Here is a 20,457-nt window from a genome sequence, read left to right as displayed (position 1 = left end):
AAACTTGTATATGCCATCTGTTTTAAATGCTACTATGTTTAGTCCATACCTTTCTAATTTGAAACAGTTTTTCATCTTTACATTTTTGTTCTTTGCTATCCAGCTGCCTATTCTTCCCCATTCCAAGACAGGCCTGGTTCCTGGCTTACCATTATTCTCAGTGAACTCATTGTCTGGAAGCATCAAACATCTGATTCCTATATCCTTGAACTCCTTATCTCCATGACTTTTCCTACTGCTTTCTTCACTGACTTTGTTCACATGTAGGGCCAGGCCCTGCTACAAACTGTGCTACCTCTACAGTCAAGAATCTGAGCATCTCATTCTACCCATGGTATTCTGTTTTTCCAGCATATTTGCTCTGATTGAATGACCTCAAATTCATAGACCCAACAATTTTTAATTGTATTTTTACCGTCAATCCTTCTGTTGTTGTTGTTGTTGTTGTTGTTGTTGCTTTGTGGTGGTGGTGGTGGTAGTGGACCTGGTGGTGGTCTGCGTGTGTGTGTGTATATGTGTGTGTGTGTGTACGTGTATACACATGTATGTATGCCAGTACTACTAGAGCTTGAACTAAGAGCTTGACTTTTTGGTGATTAACTGGAGGTGCGCTGGTTACACCCTTTCCTAAGGCTGGAATCCAATTGTGATCCTCTATTCTCAGCCTTCCAAGTAGCTAGGTTACAGATGTGAGGTACTAGCTTACCTCTCTTTTGGTAAATGCTACCTATTTTATCATTTCAATGTATAACAAGGAAACACCTTCAATCCTACTTCTGTTTCTTTGTTACTCTATGTAAAGAATTCTTGATCCTTCCTTCTGTTAAAAAGACAGGTTTTTGTGTTTTTTTTCCAATTCAGTACATTCCTTTCCTTCTCATCTTTCTTAATGTCTCACTTTTTCAAACTTGGCATCCTACCAACCTCCTTGTTTCTCCTATCTGGACACCAGGATTTCTGGATTGGATCATCTCTGTGAATGTCCTTTTCTCCTCTGTCTGTCTCAACACTACTCTGTTTCACGATTCCAGTATTTCACAGCTGCTTCTCACCACCAAGCTTCTTGAAATGACTGTCAAAAATGTGCTATTTCAAATGATTAAGCCCATGTTCATAGTTCAACCACTACAACCTAGTACTATCTGTTCACACCTTTCCATTGGATCCATCCACATCAAGTTCAACAAATGACTTCTGAGTTGCCAAATGGATTGCATACACCTTAGTATTTTCTTTTCTTTTCTTTTCTTTTTTTTGGTGAGTTATGGGGCTTGAACTTGGCCCGGGCACTGTCCTGAGCTCTTCAGCTCAAGGCTACCCTTGAGCCAAGCCCCACTTCCTATTTTCTAGAGGTTAATTGGAGATAAGGGTCTCAGGTCCTTTTGTGCTAGAGCTGGCTTTGAACCTTGATCCTCAGATCTCAGCTTCCTGAGTAGCTAGGATTACAGGCGTGAGCCACCACTCTAGGATATATCTTAGTATTTTCTTAAAAGAGTTCTCTGTAGCAATTTACAAAGTTGGCAACTAATTCCCTTAAGTGACCTTCTCTTAGCTTTGAATTTCAAAAATGTCCTAATTGTCATCTGCCTCTGTGGTTATTTCTTCAAAATTTTCCTATTTTGTCCAAGTTCTATATGTTGAGATTCTTCAGAGCTAAGTGCTACATAGTCCTTTTTTTCAATGTTCAGTCATTTCCTAGGCATTATCATTTATTTTTTAGCTTTGAACATCCAGATATATGGCAGCAACTTTTACTTTTATTTCTCTACTACCATTAAACTCACATTCATATATGTAATGGCTGACACATCTTGTCAGTTGGATGCTTCAAAGTATCCTGATTTTGATTTGTTTAACACAGACATCTTGGTATTCCTCTTCAAACATTCTCCTTTGGTCATCTTCTTCTTTTTCTCTCTTCCTATCAATTCCATTGGTCAAGCAAAATCTGTGGGAATGACTCTTAATAACCCTTACCTTGCAATATCAAGTCCATTTTCCAAGAATAAGAAATTATACCTTTAAAGTAGATCTTGAATCTGTCCCACTTTTGCCTCCAGTTAAACTTATCTAGTCTTAATGGACTGCTGGAATATAACCTATTGAATTTCTAAATTAGAAACCTTGTTTATGGATACCTCTTTGGTTTATGCCATACCTACATTAAGTAGATATTGGCAAGAATGTTGTATGCAGCATGATTTAAGTTGGTATTGTTTCTGTATCATTTTGTTCTGTATCCTATTCCTTCATATATTTTCCATGTTTTGATTTTTGACCTGATGGAAATACCTTACAAATCCTCATAAAGGTTATATTATCTTTGGTTCCCGATTTTGCTCCTACTATCACCCTGGACACACACACCTTTTGCTGTTGGTTGTGCCCTGGAAGTCACAGGTTAGATTTGATCTCTTAGGTGATCCCTCCACAGCATTCCTAGTCTTCCAGGAACAACAGTCAAAACCTACTCACTGTAAGTCTGAATTACTTGTGCTTTATTCTCTGCTAGCACTTACTGCATTGTATTGCAATGCTGTGGTCATTTATCTCCCTCTTCCAACTGAACAGCATTAAAAGCAGATCATATTTCTGCATTTGTGATATATGGTCCTCGCAGTATATAGTTGCTAAATGAATAAATTAATAATGAATAAAAGTAAAGTTGATAAAGTTTCCTGCTCTCCATAAATTTAGTTTCCTAAGTCAATATTAATTATTTGTCTATGCTTTTATAGGCAAGGATGATTAAAGCAATTAATTCAGTATTCAAATACATATTCAGAGCCCACAAAATAGAGAATAATATCTTCATTAAATCCTTGGTAACATATACACATACATATATAATATGTTTACATACACACACACACACACACACACACACACACACACACACGAATCTGGAGTGGGCTCTTCTGTTACTTCTAAGTCCCAGCTGTGATACCTGTGATTTAGCAATAGCAGGGAGTTGGGGGGCATCTGCTTATGGACACTACCCAGAGTTGCATGTGTATGGTGATATTAATAATTAAAAACCTAACTCGGTTCATTTGATTGTACTTATTGAAAATTCTCTGCAGGACTACTTGCAGTATCAGTTACAATGGAGCAAATACAACACTTTCCATTTTCTTACTCATTAAGACTGGGAAAAATACAAGAAGAAATTATCCCAAGGTTGTGAAAAACAGATGATAGCAGGCAGGTCAAGTAAGAAGTGAGATGAAAATGTGAAGAACAGGCCATATGACAGGAAGTTCATTAGTTATTTTTGAATATTTCTTCCTATCTTTTTGGGCTTAGGCATGGAGTAGCCAGAACCTTGAAACCATATATTAAAATGCCCAAAGAAACATACTCCAAGATTCATTTTCTGATTAACCTGATACTGAGAAAAGGGAAACTTTCCAGGCTAGATGCCAATGGCTTATGACTGTAATCCTAGCTACTCAGCAAGCTGAGATCTGAGGATCACAGTTTGAAAACAGCCCCAGCTGTAAAGCCCATGAGACTCTTTATCTTCAATAAACTACCCAGAAAAAAAGCTGGTAGTAGCTCTGTGGTTCAATTGGTAGAGTGCTAGTCTTGAGCAAAAGAAGATCATGTACAGTAATCAAACCCCAGGACCAGGTAAATAAAAAGGGGGAAGGGGCTTTTCAAGATGGTAAATGTTGGGAATGCTGTGTGTTTATATTTATTTTTTCCTTAGTTGAAGCCAAAAAGATGCCTCAAGCTTGAAAAGAAAATCCTTCTATATGAAGGCCTCCTTACTGTCAAAACTGTGCAGTTTACTACCTACCTTTTTTTTTTGACCGCAGTTCCTTAGAATTAGAGTCAATCATGAGAAATTAATGTCTTCAAAGTAGCAGGGGTTAGGGTAAGGGGATTAATAGAGTTCTTTGCTAAGCACAGAGAAGGTACAATTTAAAGTTCCATGTCATCTGAGGAGTGGGAGGAACCATAGACATAAATAAAGGTGTCCTAGAAAGGCATTTCCTATAGCTCATAGAAAGCCCAGAATTCACCTTTGAACATGTATGGAACTAACTCAAACATCTGGGCACACACTTGGAACACCGAACTCCAGTGCCAACCTGATCTGCTCCCACCCCCTACCCTCAGTATGCCCACTTGGAAACCACATGAAAGCTTGGAAGGTAGAGCCCTTAATTTTTTGACTGAGATGAGGGTCTCAATCTTTCCTAGGCAGACCTTGATTCTCTTGAATTCTGCCTCCTGAGTAGTTTGGATTATAGGTGAAAGCCACCACTCCAGGCCCCATTTGACTTTCTCTAAGGACTAATGAATCTTCACTGGATTTCTTCTGAGCCAGTCAGATGTTGTACTCAGAGCTGTGGACAGGACAAGAGACACACCTCTGCCTTCTTAGCATTCCCAGTCTCAGGGGAGAGAGAAATCATAGCAAGTCCACACCTAAGCACAGTGGTTTAGGATAGTTGTGAAAGCTGAGTAGGAAGAAGGGTTCTGATGGAGTTGATGGGGGACAGATAATGCACATAAATAGCCAGGGGAATCCCGTTCCAGGCAGAAGGAAAGGACAAGGCAAAGCATGCAGGTGTGACTACAACTGGGAAATTCCAGGGACTGATGAGATCCCCGTGGCCTCCACAATGTCTCTGTCTCCACAGTTCCCAGGGCTCTAGGGAATCTCTGCACAAGAACCTGACTGATTGGTCTAGAGGAGAGAAGGATTCTGGATTCTGCTCTTCAATCAGAGGGAGTCTAGTTGCCTATGAGAGGGGTGCACTGATGGAGAGGGAGACTTCCTCTTCTTTTGGTCAGGATTGGTTTCTTCTGATGAGAGTGGGGGTAAGGTGGGGAGGAGCCAGCCAGACCTTAGAGAGCCCTTGAGGAAGTGGCACATGTGAATGGATAAGAAAACCAAGGGTGGAAGGTGCCTTCAATCCACAGGGACAAGCCACTTCCTCCAGAAAGGACCATGGCTAGTAGGTTTTACTCAGACTCTGATGGTTTCTTAGTAAGTAACTGTACACAAGGATCTCCAGGCATTGGTCAATTTTCCCATTAATGGGAACACAAGGCCCCCAAGACTGAGGACAGCTGTCCAAATCCAATGATGCCTTCAGTACATAAAGGAATCAAAGATGGCTCCATTTTTTTCTAGTGTGTACGTGGTAGAGATGATAAGACAGCAACAAGAGCCAAGCTGGGCAAACTCCATGTCAAACCGTGAAATTTCTGCTACCAGGCAAGGAGATGAGTCAAATGGAGCTAAAGATCTGCTGGTTGACATCTATGAATGAAGACTGTATAGCCAGGAAATACAGCATGTTCACTATTCACTCACTCTGGAATGTTTCCTTTTTAGCTCAGATACCTCCCCAGGAAGACAAAGGGCCAGCATTACAATCTGACACACCTCCTTCCTTGCTGGTGTCCTGGGCTCCACTCTGCCTTGTCCTCTCAGTCCCATCCTGAAGGGAGCTTTTGTCTCCAGACAGGTTCCATGCATCCCCTCTCCCAACCTTTTAGAAGGATTGTTTCCCCCACAGAGAAGGAGCAAATTCAGAAAGCAAAAAGGCTAGTAGGCTTCTGGACAGTCAATAACACTGGTTAGTTTTTTTTTTACATTCATTCATCAGCTCTTAATTGGTGTCTGCTGAGTGTCAGACACCCAGCTAAAGGGTAATTAAAAGGCAAAATCACTTATTTTGTTTTTTACAAAGTTGATCATCTCTGGGGGGTGACTGATGAGTAAGAAGATACTGAGGATGTAATAAACACTTCCCAGAACCAATCAGATGGGGTGGGTGGGGGGCAGGGAACATTAGCAGGCCACCTGCTAATGGATATGGATTTGGGCTCAGTTCTAGGAGCCACATTGGACCTTCTCAAACCCTGGAATAGAAAAAACTTCCGAAGTGAAAGGCGAGGAACCGTGACAGCAGGACAGAACAATAAAGAGAGGCTGAGGGCAAGTTCTGGCAGCCCACCATTCCTTTAGGTTGACTGGAGACCAGTCTGCTCCAGGAAGAGAGGTAGAGGTCCAGCCAGGGGGCAGTGTTCAGAGCTTGGCATAGCCTGGCTCCATCCTGGTTCATACTAATAGGCAAGCCCAGAAATGGTGCGTGTCCCAAAAGTAGAAACAGGGCTGACTAAGCAAGAGATATCCATGGCATTAGTTCTAGTTATGGAGCCCGGGATTCCAAATATGGGCTCTGGTTCTTGCAGGAGGGATGAGATCTACATCTTGGAACCCAGCACAAGATGAGGATCCACACTGCAGCAAAGAAAGCCTATGGCACTTGCTCAGAATGGGCTTTGGGGACAGCAGACACAGCATGCCATGCAGATGAGCCAGGCAAAGTAGCATAGGGTCAGCACTTTCACCCAAGGTCTAACTGCGCAGATCTGTGGGTTATGGGAGCCTCAGAAGGACTGGCTAGAAACCTGGAGTGGTCAGGGAAGAGGCAGTAGCAGACACATTGTTTCTTGCTCCTCTCCAGTGTGGTCTGTCCCAGATCCTCTGTCTGATCTCATTACAACAGCGCATGAATGGAAATGGCCTCTCATCCACCAACAACTTTCTCAATGTCCTTGGCATATGTGATGCAGGGTAGCATGCAAGATAGCCACAGCAGGCATCTGCCCAGGGCAGAGATAAAGAGCCCTTCCCAGGCCCCATCTTCATCAGGCCATGAGGGCCAGCTTAGCCACAGCCCTACCCCTCTCTCAAAGCTGTGATTCCCCAGGGCAGCAGGTGAGAGGCCCTGTACCCCCAATAACTGGTTTATTTCAGGTCAAAAGCCTTTCCCTCCCAGTATCTCTGGTGTTCTCTTCGCAGCCTGGACCCTGGAAGGCCGTGGAAGGCCCTGGTTACATCCAACGCTCTCAGCACGTCCATTACTTTCGGCTCAGATCACCTTCCTATAAGCTGGTCTTGGATGGGTTGCTGGGTGTGTTCATCTAATCGGCCCTTTCCCCACCTCTGTAATTACTGTAATCTATAACAATAATTATAGTTCATTTTAGTTTAGTGCCACTTATCTAAATGGGGATTTGCAGTAGGAGATTGCCAATAGAAATAAACCCTTGGGCCAGGCAGTGGGGCGGGGGTGATGAGGGGGTGAATGGGCACACCTCCGAGGCCTTTGCTCCTCCATTGGCATGTTCTCTTCTGCCCTGGCATGTAGCATGCCTAAAGGTGGATGCGCCCTGAGCCACTGGGAAAGAGGAAAAGATGTCATATCCACTGGAAGGTTCAGTGACTCGCGTGGCAGCATCAGTTTGAACCCCAAACCCAAAGCAGAGGAGGCAAAAGCCCCTCCCCCTCATGCCTCCCTCCCCTCACCATAGCTATCTCCACTCCAGCAGTTGGGTGGTAACACTCTTTGAGAGCAGGTTGGACATCCTCTCAACATAGTTTTCAATGCCAAATGCAATCGCTGGCATATGGTAGGTGTCTAATGGGTGTTTGGGGAACACTATAAAATTGACCTACAAAGAGATCATGTCATTTTGTGTGGACATTGATTTAGGTACCTTGGTACACATGAATCAAGATTCTCTGCCTCTATAATTTAGGAACAGTATTTGCTTAGAAGAATGATCTATGTAAAAATCACGAGTCTTATACAGTATAATGTAGTTATATGTGTGCCAAGGTTATATGTGTGCATGACATCTATGTGTGTGTGCTTGCATGCACGTGCCCACATGTGCGTGTGCAGTATTTGGTACTGTGTATGTGCTCGTGTGTGTGTATACATGTGCCTTGTATCACATATGCTATGTGTGCATTGTATACTAGTTTGCAAGTTTGATTTTCTCAGTCATTTTGGGACCAGCCTTAAGGTAGTAGCTTATCTACAATGTAGAGAGCATCATGGTCTCTTGGAGATTGTTTGACTGAGGTTTACAGGCAGCACTGATGTGGAAGGAGAGCTAGAACTGCAATACAAGGAGGTGCTCCATTGATAATCACCTGGAACATTATCATGATTGCCCCAGATAACGTTTCACTTTTCTTCTCTCACAGAGTGCGCCCGTGCGCGCGCATGTGCGCGCGCGCGCATACACACACATACACACACACACACACACACACACACACACACACACACAAAGTAGACATTTCCATATCCTACCTATCTCTCTATCTCTCTATTATGGGAGAACCCCATAATCTGGGACAGACAAACGAGTACTTCTGCTTGTGTCTGATCATTCCCTGCATAACTAACCCATGCAGCCCTAGAACTGGCACTGAAAGACTGCTGTGAATGTGTCCACTCAGGAGATAGAAGATGGCACATTGTCAAGTTCCTAGGCAGCCCTGAGCCCTCTGCTCTACTCTTGCTACTACTCTAAGTTCTGATCTCTAGAACAGTTTCCTTGGCCCGTATCTTCTGTTCTCTCTGGAGATCATTAGCCTCTAAAAACATGTATGAGGTAGACATACATGCTTATGGGCTTGTGGATTGGTTATATATTCAGAATATAATAGACAGAGACAGACACAAGTATACTACATATGCAAATAGATGAATCCTGAATTTTCTTTTCTTTTCCACCAGCATTGGGGCTTGAACTCATAGCCTGGTTTCTACCTCAACTTTATCTCAAAAGGGTCAAAAGCGTGCTGCTCTCCCATTTGAGCCACAGCTCTACTGCCTGTTTTTCGGAGGTTACTTGGAAATAAGAATCCCATAGACAGTTTTCTATTCAGGTTGGCTTTGAACTATGAATCTCAAATCTCAACCTTCTGAGTAGCTAGGATGATATGTGTCACTGGGCTCCCAGACTTTCATTTAAAAAAAAAATAAACCAGTCTTGGGGCTTGAACTCAGGGCCTGGGAACTGTGCCTGAGCTTCTTTTACTCAAGGCTAGCACTCTATCACTTGAGCCACAGAGACACTTCTGGCATTTTCCATTTATGTGGTACTAAGGAATTGAACCCATGGTTTCATGCATGGTAGGCAAGTTCTCTACCACTGAATCCACATTCCTAGCCCCCTACATTCTTGAATAGCTATCTGAGATGCTTCGAGCAGCTTAATCTGTATGCTATCTTCTTTGCTACAAATTCCATCAGTTCCTTTTCTATCAGAAACAACTTGTTTTGAAAATCTCCCAGGGTAGAGAGCAGGTATCTCCCAGCCCCCTCCTGGACCAACAGGAACTTCACACATCCATTGCTCCTGTTCCTCCAATGCCTTCCCTCTGCCCTAATGTCTGGGAACCTTCTGAACTTGAACAGCCAACCATTCACCATTCTTTGCTTGTGGGATTGTCCAGTCATTTTCCAAGCTGTTTCTTTCCAGGTGATGTTGGCAGATTTGGCTAAAGCAAACTTGTGTTGCCTGAGACTTTGTAATTATTTTCAGAGTAAAATGGCTGGGCCTGATTTCCTGTCACAATGCATCACAACCCAGCTTGTAGAGATCAAGGGGCCTCTGCTGGATCTTAGCCCCATCTGCTTCATGCTTCCTGGTTAGCCCATCTGCAGTTTCTACATCCACACACCACAGTATTTCTTCTCAACCAAAGATAGCAATCTAATGACATGGCAAGACTCTTCAGTGATCTGGTAGAGGAAGATCTGTTTTGAAGGATAAAATATCACTGGGTAGCTTCAATGATTAGAACAGAAGTGTTGCATCTGTCTTTCTCATCCCACCTTTCCAGAGGAACAGAACACAATTAAGACAATTACTGAGCTTATAGGACACCCAGTCCCTTCCAAATGTGGTACAAGTATACAAGGAATTCGATTGGGGGGATTCAGGGAGGCTTTGAATCATTAAGGACAGGTCAGTGAGCCCTTCCTGTGGGCAGAGTCCATGCTCCTTCAGCTGCATGTGGTATACAGTTTAGACCTCTACCTTACAGGTAGAGCCTCCCTCAACCTACCCTAGAAGCAAGTTTTCCTGTGTGTGTGTGTGTGTGTGTGTGTGTGTGTGTGTGTGTGTGTGTCTGTGTCTGTGTCTGTGTCTGTGTCTGTGTCTGTGTCTGTGTTTTGTGTCTCGTTGTGGGGCTTGAACTCAAGGTCTGGGCACTGTCCTGAGCTCTTTTGCTCAAGGCTTGTGCTCTATCACTTTGAACCACAGTTCCAACTCCAGTTTTCTAGTGGTTAATTGGAGATAAGGGTCTTATGGACTTTCTCATGTGGGTTGGCTTTGAACCATGATCCTCAGATCTCAGCTTCAGGAGAAATTGATGGCTGGTGATGTATTCCCTATATTAATTTCAATATGATGATAGATTTGCTTCTCCTTCAAACTTAAGATTCAGATAGAGAGAGAGAAAATTTAGCCAGAACTTTCTTATAAAGAAGAGCAACACTTTAGAAGAAGAAAAAATGGTGGTATTACAGATAGTGTTTTAAATTGTGACAATGAATTTGCCTATTCTCATAAAATTCCCCTGTAGTTATACAAGAGAGAATGATTTTTAATAGTCTAGTTCTGAGCGGGGTATGGTGGTATATTTTAGTAGTCCCAGAAACCTTGGAAACCTGAGATGGGAATATCAGTTGAACCTAGCTGTTTCAAACAGTCTGGACAACACAGCCAGAGTGTAAAATACATGCACATACACACAACTGAGCCAGCAAGTGAGATATAGAGAGAGAGGGAGGAGATGGGGGAGAGAAAATATCATAATTCTTACTGTATTTGTGGGCTGTCTTTTTGAGTTGTTCAAAGTCAACTATAGTCTAACAATAGTAATAAAAACTCCAGAAAATTCATAAATTTTATTTCTTTAATTATTTCTTTTTGTATGGTGCTGAGGATCAATTGTGGAGCCTGTAGATGCAAGGTGAATGCTCTCATGCTGAGTTATACGTAATTTAAAGCTCCCATAATTTTTTTCTATTTTTTGGCAGTCCTGGAGGTTAGGACTTGAGCCCTGACCTTGGACTTTTCTCAAGGCTAGAGCTCTACCACTTGAGCCTCAGCACCTCTTCCAGCTTTTTCCTATGTGTGTGGTACTGAGGAATCAAACACCGGTCTTCCTTCATGCTAGGCAAGCACTCTACCACTAGGCCCAATTCCCAGCCCTCCCACAAATTTTTAGTTACTCACTACTCTGAGTAGGATGAGGATTACATCTAACACCTGCCTTTCACCTTGCCTATGTCCAGCTGTGGGCCTCACCAACCACTGACTGCCTCTTAGAGATAAATTCCATACTTGTTCATTTTCAAGACCAACCGTTGGATTCTGAGTGAAAATTTCCTAGCAGCTTGCTTACATTCGGACTTTTGGATGTGAAAAAATTCATGCATTGGAAAACCCATAGATAAACAGGAGTGTGATTAGCATAGGGAAGAACAGATTTCAATAAAATGAGGAAATAGATGAAATGGGATGTGTCAGAAGGCAAAGGATCCTTCCTGCTACAAAGGAAAAAGGGGGAGGGGCTGTGGAGGCTGCCCAAAGCCTATAGCTAACATTCAACTTCAAGAGGGGCATGCATTTGAATTGCTCAATAAAACTGAATGTAAGGGACCTGGAGCATGGCCTAATGGTAGAGTGCTTGCCTCCCATGCACAAATTCATGTGTTCTATTCCTTAGCACCACATACACAGAAAAAGCTGGAAGTGGTATTGTGGCTCAAGGGTAGGCCTTGAGAAAGACCAAGGATAGTGCCCAGGCCCTGAGTTCAAGCCCAGGACTGGCAAAAAAAAGGAATGTAAATTAGGCAGCATCCAAGAGAGAATGGGAACTCTATATGTCTTGGCTCAGTGATGGAGTAGGGAGAGATGTCCATGTGTGAAGTGCCCCTGTGGCTCAAGTGGCAGATCACTAGCCTTGAGCAAAATGTGTCCAAGGAGGCACCCAGGCTAGAGCTCTACCACTCTCTAGCTCTACTCCTGGGTCTTCGTGCATGCTAGGCAAGCACTCCACCACTAGGCCACAATTCTAACTCACCAAATAATGGATTTTATTATGATATTTCCACCCGTGCACAAGAGAACTGTGTTCTTATTCACATTCTCATCCTGGTTCCTATACACCTTCCTATCCTTCCCTCTGCTTAGGCCTTTTTTATTTGGATGTTTGATTACTTGTACATATGGGTCTAGACTCCAAATGTAAGAGAAAACATGTGGTGGTCACAAGTCTGACACATTTTCCTTGGCTTTTCTGATGTCCACTTCCTCTCATTTTCTTGGAACTAACACACTTTTATTCTCATAGATGACTGAACAATACTCCATTGTGTGTGTGTGTGTGTGTGTGTGTGTGTGTGTGTGTGTGTGTGTGTGTATTTTTTCCTCCCTCCGTTCATCTGTTGGCAGAAACTTGAGTGGCCACATAAATCTTTACTGTTATAATAGTGCCACAGTAAACATGAGTGTCCAGTTCTCAACAATACTGAATTTATACTGTCTGTGACGTGTTTCACTAATTAGGTAGGAAATTTGAACAGGTTCACCATACCTCTCTCATTTGGGAAGCTCCAACATTACGTTGTTGGAAGAGACATGTTGATTTCTCAGGAACCGTTCCGAATCCCAAACTGCTCTTCATAGGAGGAAATGGAATGAATCTCCTGCCCTCCAGTTTTGGCTTTTAAATATTAATTTTTTCCACTTTTTAAAACTTACAAAATAGTTCCTGTTGCTTCCTCCCTTCCTCCCTCCCTCCCTTCCTCCCTTCCTTCCTTCCTTCCTTCCTTCCTTCCTTCCTTCTTTCCTTCCTTCCTTCTGCCCTACTTCCCTCCCTCCCTCTCTCTTCTCTCCCTCCCCTCTTTTTCTCGCTCTTACTCTCTGACTCCTCCCTTTCTCTTTTGCTGTCAGTACTGGGACTTGAACTCACCGCTACTGGCTCTTACTTATGTCAGAGTTGGCCCTTCTCACTTGAGTTGTGTGTCTACTTCCGACTTGTTGGTGGTTACATTTAGACTTTCCTGCCTGGGCTGTCTTGAGCCATGATCCTGAGGTATCAGCCTCCTCAGTAGCTAGGATTTCCCTTGTAAGCCTCCAGCGATTGTTGATACCAGTGTGAGGGCCTGACAGTGGTATGTACTTTCACCAGCCCTCCTGACCTCCCATTTCACTTTGTGCTTTCTCTGCCTTCCTGTGAGCTCACTTGGACCATGTGAGAAAGTCCAGTTCTCCTCTTAGGTTGGGTTACTGTGGCTGAGATTGACGGTGTGGCAAGCTGGCCTAGAGGTGTCCTGTGCTGTTCTTCATCATTGCACTGAATGGTGTTGGGTCATCTGCTTGAGCACTGATATCTGTAGTTTCCCAAACCCCAATCCCACCGAGGTATGATATTGCTCTCCTATTAAAAGCAATCACTCATAACCCTAGCCACTGATGATGGTGTGAACGGAACCTGAATGTCAATTTAGACTGGAAAGTTTGAGGGTCCATCTCCAATTCATCAGCAAAATGCTGGACTGGAGTCATAATTTAAGTGGGAGAGTACCTGCTGTGAGCACAGAACTCTCTCTCTCTCTCTCTCTCTCTCTCTCTCTCTCTCTCTCTCTCTCTCTCTCTCTCTCTCTCACACACACACACACACACACACACACACACTCACTCACTCACTCACGCAAACAAAAGAGGGAAGAAGGAAAGGTCTGGTGTGGTGGACTCCTCTGTGAGAGGCCTGTAGACATTCTGGTCAGCTTTCTCTGGGGATGAAGCACTGGAGATGACTGGTATCCCATGATGCCATCTTGCCTTCTCCATGCTGGGATCACTTGCTTAGCCCTCTCAGAAAGCACCATGTGATCTCCAAGTACACTGCTCATCTGTCTCTGACCACAACTCCTGGAGCTCACAGCATAGGTTTGATTTTCCTGAAAGGCCAGATCCATGATCCTTCCCCTGGGACTCAGAGAAGACATTTAATTATTTGCAAACCTCAAGTTTCTTCTATAAAATGAAGCTAATCATATCTCATACATTATAGAGATGATCTGAGAGATGAGATGAAATCAAACATTCTAAACATGTAGCTAGGTCCTAGATCTTGTATGCTCTGCCTCCCAAGTGCTGGTATAACAGACCTGTACAATCACACTTGCAACTAAGTTTTTCCTTTGCTTTCTTCACCTTCCAGGTACTGAACTCAGGACCTTGGGCATGTTCCTCTACCAATCCTCAGTACTGGGGTATTTTAGGAGGAAGGGAGGAAATTAGGTCACGGTGAGCATGCCCTTAAATGGCATAGTGGGGATGATAGTCTCTGTGTGCCCTCTCTCCCATTCCCCCCCCCTCTCTCTGTCTCTCTCTGTCTCTCTCCCCACCCCCCAGCCACTGAGTTACACAGGCCTCCTCTTCTATCACATGTTCCAGTTGATATACATTGCTCAAAACAATATAGCCAAGAGATATGTTTGGATGAGGCAATGTAAACCTTTTCTTCTTTTCAGTGGATTGTCTCAACTATTTTGTAACAGACAGCTGACTCTCCAGGTGAAGTGAGATTTTCTTTGTATTGTGTAACCCAGGTACACAGTGATGAGAAACCCAAAGGAAAAACTCTGACTGTAAATCTGTCACATTTTCTGTTGATGCCATAGTTTTAGATGTTTAAATATTCATGTGTTTGGCAAATACATTAGAACCAGAGTGATAAATGGAACTGTATAGAAGGTTACCTGTGATGTTAAAAGGGTCCTCAGTGATTAACAACTGTGCATTAGTAATTCTGACGATGACATGCCGTTAAGTTTCATACTGTTTCTCTCTTCCCTCTTGTTCGACTATAACAGTAGGTCCATGGCATTAAAAAGAGCAGAGGAGAATGCAGATCAATAATGATTGGCTTACAGGGAATTGGAAGTCCAGAAACTATATATCTTTAACATTTGATTTTTCTTTTAGCAGGAAATGGGTTTATTATTTTAACTGTGTGGTAGCAGCTAAGATTTTCTAGTTTTTTTTTTTTTTTGCCAATCCTAGGTCTTGAACTCAGGGCCTGAGCACTGCCCTTGGGTTTTTTCCTCAAGACTAGCATTCAACCACTTGAGCCACAGCACCACTTCTGGCTTTTTCTTATGTATGTGGTACAAGAGGAATCGAATCCGGGTCTTCATGCATGTTAAGCAAGCACTCTACCACTAAGCCAAACACCCAGCCGAGTTTATAGTTTTTAAAAACACATATATAGCCAGGTGCTGGTGGCTGCTGCTCCAATCCTAGCTACTCAGGAGGCTGCAGCTTGAACTCAGGGCCTGTGTACTGTCCTTGGGTTTTCTTAAGGCTAGAGGTCTACCACTTGAACCACAACACCACTTAGAGATTTTCTTTTTCTTTCTCTCTCTCTCTCTCTCTCTCTCTCTCTCTCTCTCTCTCTCTCTCTCTCACTCTCTCTCTCTTTCTTTCCTTCCTTCTTTCTTTCCTTCTTTTGTGGTGTGTCATTAGACTTGAAGTCTGGGCCTGGGCATTGCCCCTGAGCTCTTTTTCAGCTCAAGGCTATCACCCTACCGCTTGAGCCTCAGCACCATTTCTGATTTTCTAGTTGTTAACTGGAGATAAGAGTCTCACGGACTTTACTGCCCCGGCTGGCTTTTATGTGCAATCCTTAGATCTCAGCCTCCCGAGTGGATGGTATTACAGCTGTGAGCCACTGTGCTGGGCTATTATGACTTTCTGTGTAGGTGGTACAAGGAATCAAAACTGGGGCCTTCGTGCATGCTAGGCAAGTACTCTACTAATAGTCCACATTCCTGGCCACACAAATCATTTTTATAGGGAAATCTTGGTTTTTGAATAGAAAGAAAAGATGTTATAGGATTTTCTAATCCAATGTTTCATTTATCATTGTTTGATGGATTTTTCCCAGTAGAATATTTCACTTGTGATGTTTTTCTGAACTTCATTGTGTTGATATAGTATGGCTTATTTTCTGTCTTCTTTCACCCATCATGATGCCATAAGCACTCAATGCATATGATAGTATTAATAACCCTATTAACGGCTAATATTTGTCAAGTGTTTCCTCTCTATGGATCAGGCAGTATTTAACTAGTCACATAATATGCTATAGCTTACAACAGCCAATGAGGTAAATCTATTACAAATGCCATATATCACACAATAATGGAAAGAAAAGTTTCAAGAACTTACCAAGTACTAGACAGAAGTGAGTAACAAAGCAGGGATTTGCACCCAGGCAACTTAAACCCAGACTCTAAGCCTCCTAGTTGCTGTAAATCCTGCTCAGCCCAATTATTCCTAAGCCATGCAGCTTCATAGAAGCCATGCAGTTCTCATAGAAGGCACTGAGGATTTTGGGGAATAGAATATTGTCCTATTAATCTTTACATATCCATAACTTAGTGAAATGTACAGCTCATATCAAGAATTTAGTACGTATTTTTCAAAAGTGAATTAATTTCTGATTTGGGCATAAAACATTGGGAAAACATCACAGAATGCTGTACTGACTCAATAAAATTTAAGTGGCGTCCACAGTATTTTCTACGATTTTTCTCACTCTACTAGTAACTTGCATTCCCCATCAAATAGTGGAATTAGGAAGTCCCATGCTGTGGTTCATGTGATAATCTACTAAGCAGGAGGCTGGGATATGGAGGATGAGAGATTCAAGGTCAGGCAGAAAGTTCTGTGAGTTTGTCTCCAAAGTGGCCAGCCAAAACTGGGATATATGGCTCAAGTATTAGAGTGTCAGCCAAGCAAGCAAGTCAAGAGAGCATGAGGTCCTGAGTTCAAACATTAATGAAATAGCCAGCAAAAATTAGGATATATGGCTCAAGTATTAGAGTGTCAGCAAAGCAAGCAGGTCAAGAGAGCATGAGGTCCTGAGTTCAAACATTAATGAAATAGCCAGCAAAATTAGGATATATGGCTCAAGTATTAGAGTGTCAGCAAAGCAAGCAGGTCAAGAGAGCATGAGGTCCTGAGTTCAAACATTAATGAAATAGCCAGCAAAAATTAGGATATATGGCTCAAGTATTAGAGTGTCAGCAAAGCAAGCAGGTCAAGAGAGCATGAGGTCCTGAGTTCAAACATTAATGAAATACCCAGCAAAAATTAGGATATAGAGTGGCCGTGAGGCCGCGCTGCTCCCGGCCTGGTGACAGCGGCCACCGGAAGCGGACATGGCGGCGCTGGTGAGCGACGAGCTGGAGGCTTTGGCGGCGATTTTCTGCGGGCCCCACGAGTGGGAGGTGTTGAGCCGCTCAGGTGAAGACCCCGGGCCATCAGCCTCAGGTGTTCTCCCCGTGGCCAGGCCGGGGGCCCCGCCCCGCGCCCCTCCCCCCTGGCCCTGGCGCTCAGAGACCCAGGCTCCTTCCCTGAGGCCTTGAAACAGAATCCACACCAAGGCTGAAGGACTTGAGATGTGGATATACCCTGAGAGTCGGTATTCCAGTTACCTGTCACCTACCACTTGTGCCTGCCCAGGATCTCAGTTAACTCTGAACTCCTGACCAGGGCCCAGTGGGAGACTGGGAAGGACATGCTACTCGAGCAAGCAGAGACCCTCCTGTCAGAACCTATGGTTCAGGAGCTGGTCCTCTGGTGTCAGCAGAATCTCCGGCATATCCTCAACCAGCCAGAACCCAGAAAGGGCAGCAGCCAGGATGCTTTTGCAGTCAGCCCGACCATGGATGATGGATTGTGGCTGGCTCTTTTGCATCTAGATCCTATGAGAGCAAAGACTAAATACATCAGAACTGTGCAGAAATGGGCTTCTGATTTAAGGCTCACAGGAAGACGGATGTTCATGGGTAAAATAATACTGATTTTACTGCAAGGACACAGAAGCAACATCAAGGAGTACCTGATGCTGCAGAAAACCTCCAAAGTCGATGCGGACTCAAGTGGAAAGAAATGCAAAGAGAAAATGATTAGTGTACTATTGGAAACAAAAGTACAGACAGAACACACAAGGTTTCTGGCATTGGAAGTCAAAGAGTATTTAGTGTGGGATGACTTACAAAAGGAATTTGAAGCTGCAGGACTTCAGAAGGTTTTCCCCGAATTCGTGCTTGGGCTGGTGAAATAAAATGAATGACAGGAGTCTGGATCAAACAGCAGGGTTTTGTTGATGTTGTTGCCCTGGCTTGGTGGAGGGGCTATTGAAAGAATTATAAGGAGGCAATGTTAAGGTTTCTCTCAAGTACAGTCTTTCTCATTCTGGGACAAAAGCTGTGTTTCATAGAATATACGCAGGAAAATGCCTTCCATGTCCTAATTTTTGCCAGGGAAAACTGGGCTTAACAGATGGAACTTTATTTAAAAGATAAAGAGATGAAAGCAAAAAAGCCTTTGTTTTTTTCATATATTTTTATTCTAATTAATAGAAGGGTTACATTATATTCGCCAGATAGAAGGTGCATTAATTCACATACATTGATACCCTTTCTTATGTCTTGGTCCCCATTTCCCTCCTCCCCCACCCCCACCCCTCATCTTGTTTTTCCCCCTTCCCTATCCAGTTTCAAATAACCAAATACAAATGTATCCAATATAGCTGCTTTTGCGCAGCAGCGGAAATTTCACCGCTCCAGGGCTCCTGGGGAAGAAATTAAAGTCAGTGTCTCCCTCTCCCCCCCCTCTCTCTCCTGCTCTCTCTCCCCCTCCCCTCCCCTCTGCCCATCCCCTCCCTGCGCCTTCCATGGGTACCGCGCAGGCCGGCAGCCGCCGCGTGGCGGGCGCGATGCCAGGATGGGCCTGATCTGGCTCCTGCTGCTCAGCCTGCTGGAGCCCGGCTGGCCCTCGGCGGCCCCGGGGGCGCGGCTGTGGCGTGATGCGGGCAGGCTCGGCGGCGGCGTGTACCAGCGCCTAGGCGGGGCGCCCCGGCGCCGCCAGCTCTACTGCACCACCCGGTACCACCTGCAGCTGCACCCGAGTGGCCGCGTGGACGGCAGCCTGGAGCACAGCGCCTCCAGCTTCCTGGAGATCACGGCGGTGGAGGTGGGGTCGTGGCCATCAAGGGGCTCTTCTCTGGACGGTACCTGGCCATGAACGAGAGAGGGCGGCTCCACGCTTCGGAGCACTGCAATGCCGAATGTGAGTTCCTAGAACGAATCCACGAGCTGGGCTACAACACCTACGCCTCCCGCCTGTACCTCTCGGTGCCCGGCGGGCCCGGGCCCGGTGCCACCCCAGTGCCCACAGGCTGTGGTACGTGACCGTGAATGGCAAGGGCCGGCCACGCCGGGGCTTCCGGGCCCGCCGCACGCAGAAGTCCTCCCTCTTCCTGCCCCGTGTGCTGGACCCCAAGGACCACGAGAGGATGCGGCTACTCCACGGCGGCCCGCCACGGTGGCCACGGCGGCAGAGGCAGAGCCGGGGGTCACCGGGCCCACGCCAGGCGGTGCACCCCAGCCCGAGCCACCGCGGGCACCACACCTCGCACCTGGCCCTGACTGATTCTCCCGGCCACAGGCTTCCTCCTGCCCTCTGCAACCAGGCTGGATGGGACTCGAGGGGCCTCAGTTTCCCCACGTCCAGCGGTCGGTGTCGGCTGGCCGGAGGCTTTGTGTAACTGGGACATTAAAGTATTTTAGTATAAAAAAAAAAGAAAAACAAATACATAAACTAAAACAACTATAAAGATCACCAGAGAAATATATCTCCTCCAAAATCAACTGTTTCCATAAGAGATTTTAAAGACAGTGAAATGGGTGATATTTGAAAGAACTTGCTCAGAAATCTAAATAAACGCTACGAAGACAACAGCTGAACAAAATGAAGTAATGAAGCCAACATAGCATAAAAAAATAAAAATCCAAGGAGGAAACAGATATTTTGAAGAGTCAAAATTTTAGAAAGGAAAATTTCAATAATCCAATTAATTCAATTAAACATATTGTGAACAGAATTAAAAGAAAGTGAGGATGGAGTATTAGAGATCAAAGATGAAGTAGCGCAATTAGATCAATCAGACAAACAACAAAAATAAGAAAATATAAACGTAACATGTAAAACTTGCCAGGTATGGTGGCTCACGTTTATAATCCTAGCTACTCAAGAGTTTGACGTTTGAGGATCGTGGTTCAAAGACAGCAGGTAGGAAACTCCATGAATCTCTTATCACTAGTTAACCATCAAAAAGTAGACATGGAGGTGTGACACAAATGGTAGAGCAGAACAGCTCAAGGACAGCACCCAGGCCCTGAGTTCAAGCCCTAACACTGGTGCAAACAAACAAACAAACAGACAGACAAATAAACAACAAAAGGAAACCCATGAATCATGGGTCTGGAAAAAAAGTACAAACTAAAAACACAGGAAACGAACTCCATAAAAAAGACAGTAGTGAACGCTTTAAGTCTGGATGACCTGAGTCATCCAGGTCCACTCGGAGGCCTTCAGGATACCAACAGGCAAGATCAGCAAAAGGACTAGACTATATTTGAAGCACTGGATATGCAAAAAAGAGAATATGAAAACTGTAAGAGAAAAATGGAGAGAAGCAAGGGAAGGCCACTTCATATTCATAAAAAGAAAGATCTCTTAATAAGAGATAACAAT

The 20,457-nt window shown here is 44.2% G+C and overlaps 1 protein-coding gene and 2 pseudogenes across 1 annotated transcript in view; 2 read left to right on the top strand and 1 right to left on the bottom strand.

The window, feature by feature from the left end:
• The window catches only part of LOC150039232 (neurotrimin-like), a 56,840-nt gene extending 39,763 nt beyond the window's left edge, over positions 1–17,077 (bottom strand). Inside the window, exon 1 of the mRNA XM_090327943.1 lies at positions 16,998–17,077. Coding sequence (XP_090184069.1) covers positions 16,998–17,077 — 80 coding nt within the window. The remainder of the gene's footprint in view (positions 1–16,997) is intronic.
• On the top strand, positions 17,076–18,097 carry LOC150039231 (RWD domain-containing protein 3-like; annotated as a pseudogene).
• A 548-nt stretch (positions 18,098–18,645) lies between these two features.
• On the top strand, positions 18,646–19,468 carry LOC150039230 (fibroblast growth factor 3 pseudogene; annotated as a pseudogene).
• The last annotated feature ends 989 nt before the right edge of the window (positions 19,469–20,457 follow it).

This window comes from Megascapheus bottae, unplaced genomic scaffold, assembly GCF_031878675.1.
Source record: "Megascapheus bottae isolate mThoBot1 unplaced genomic scaffold, mThoBot2.hap1 HAP1_SCAFFOLD_77, whole genome shotgun sequence".
Classification (NCBI taxonomy): Eukaryota; Metazoa; Chordata; class Mammalia; order Rodentia; family Geomyidae; genus Megascapheus; species Megascapheus bottae.
Note: the sequence above shows the minus strand (reverse complement) of the source record. Positions and strands in the feature narration are given on the sequence as shown.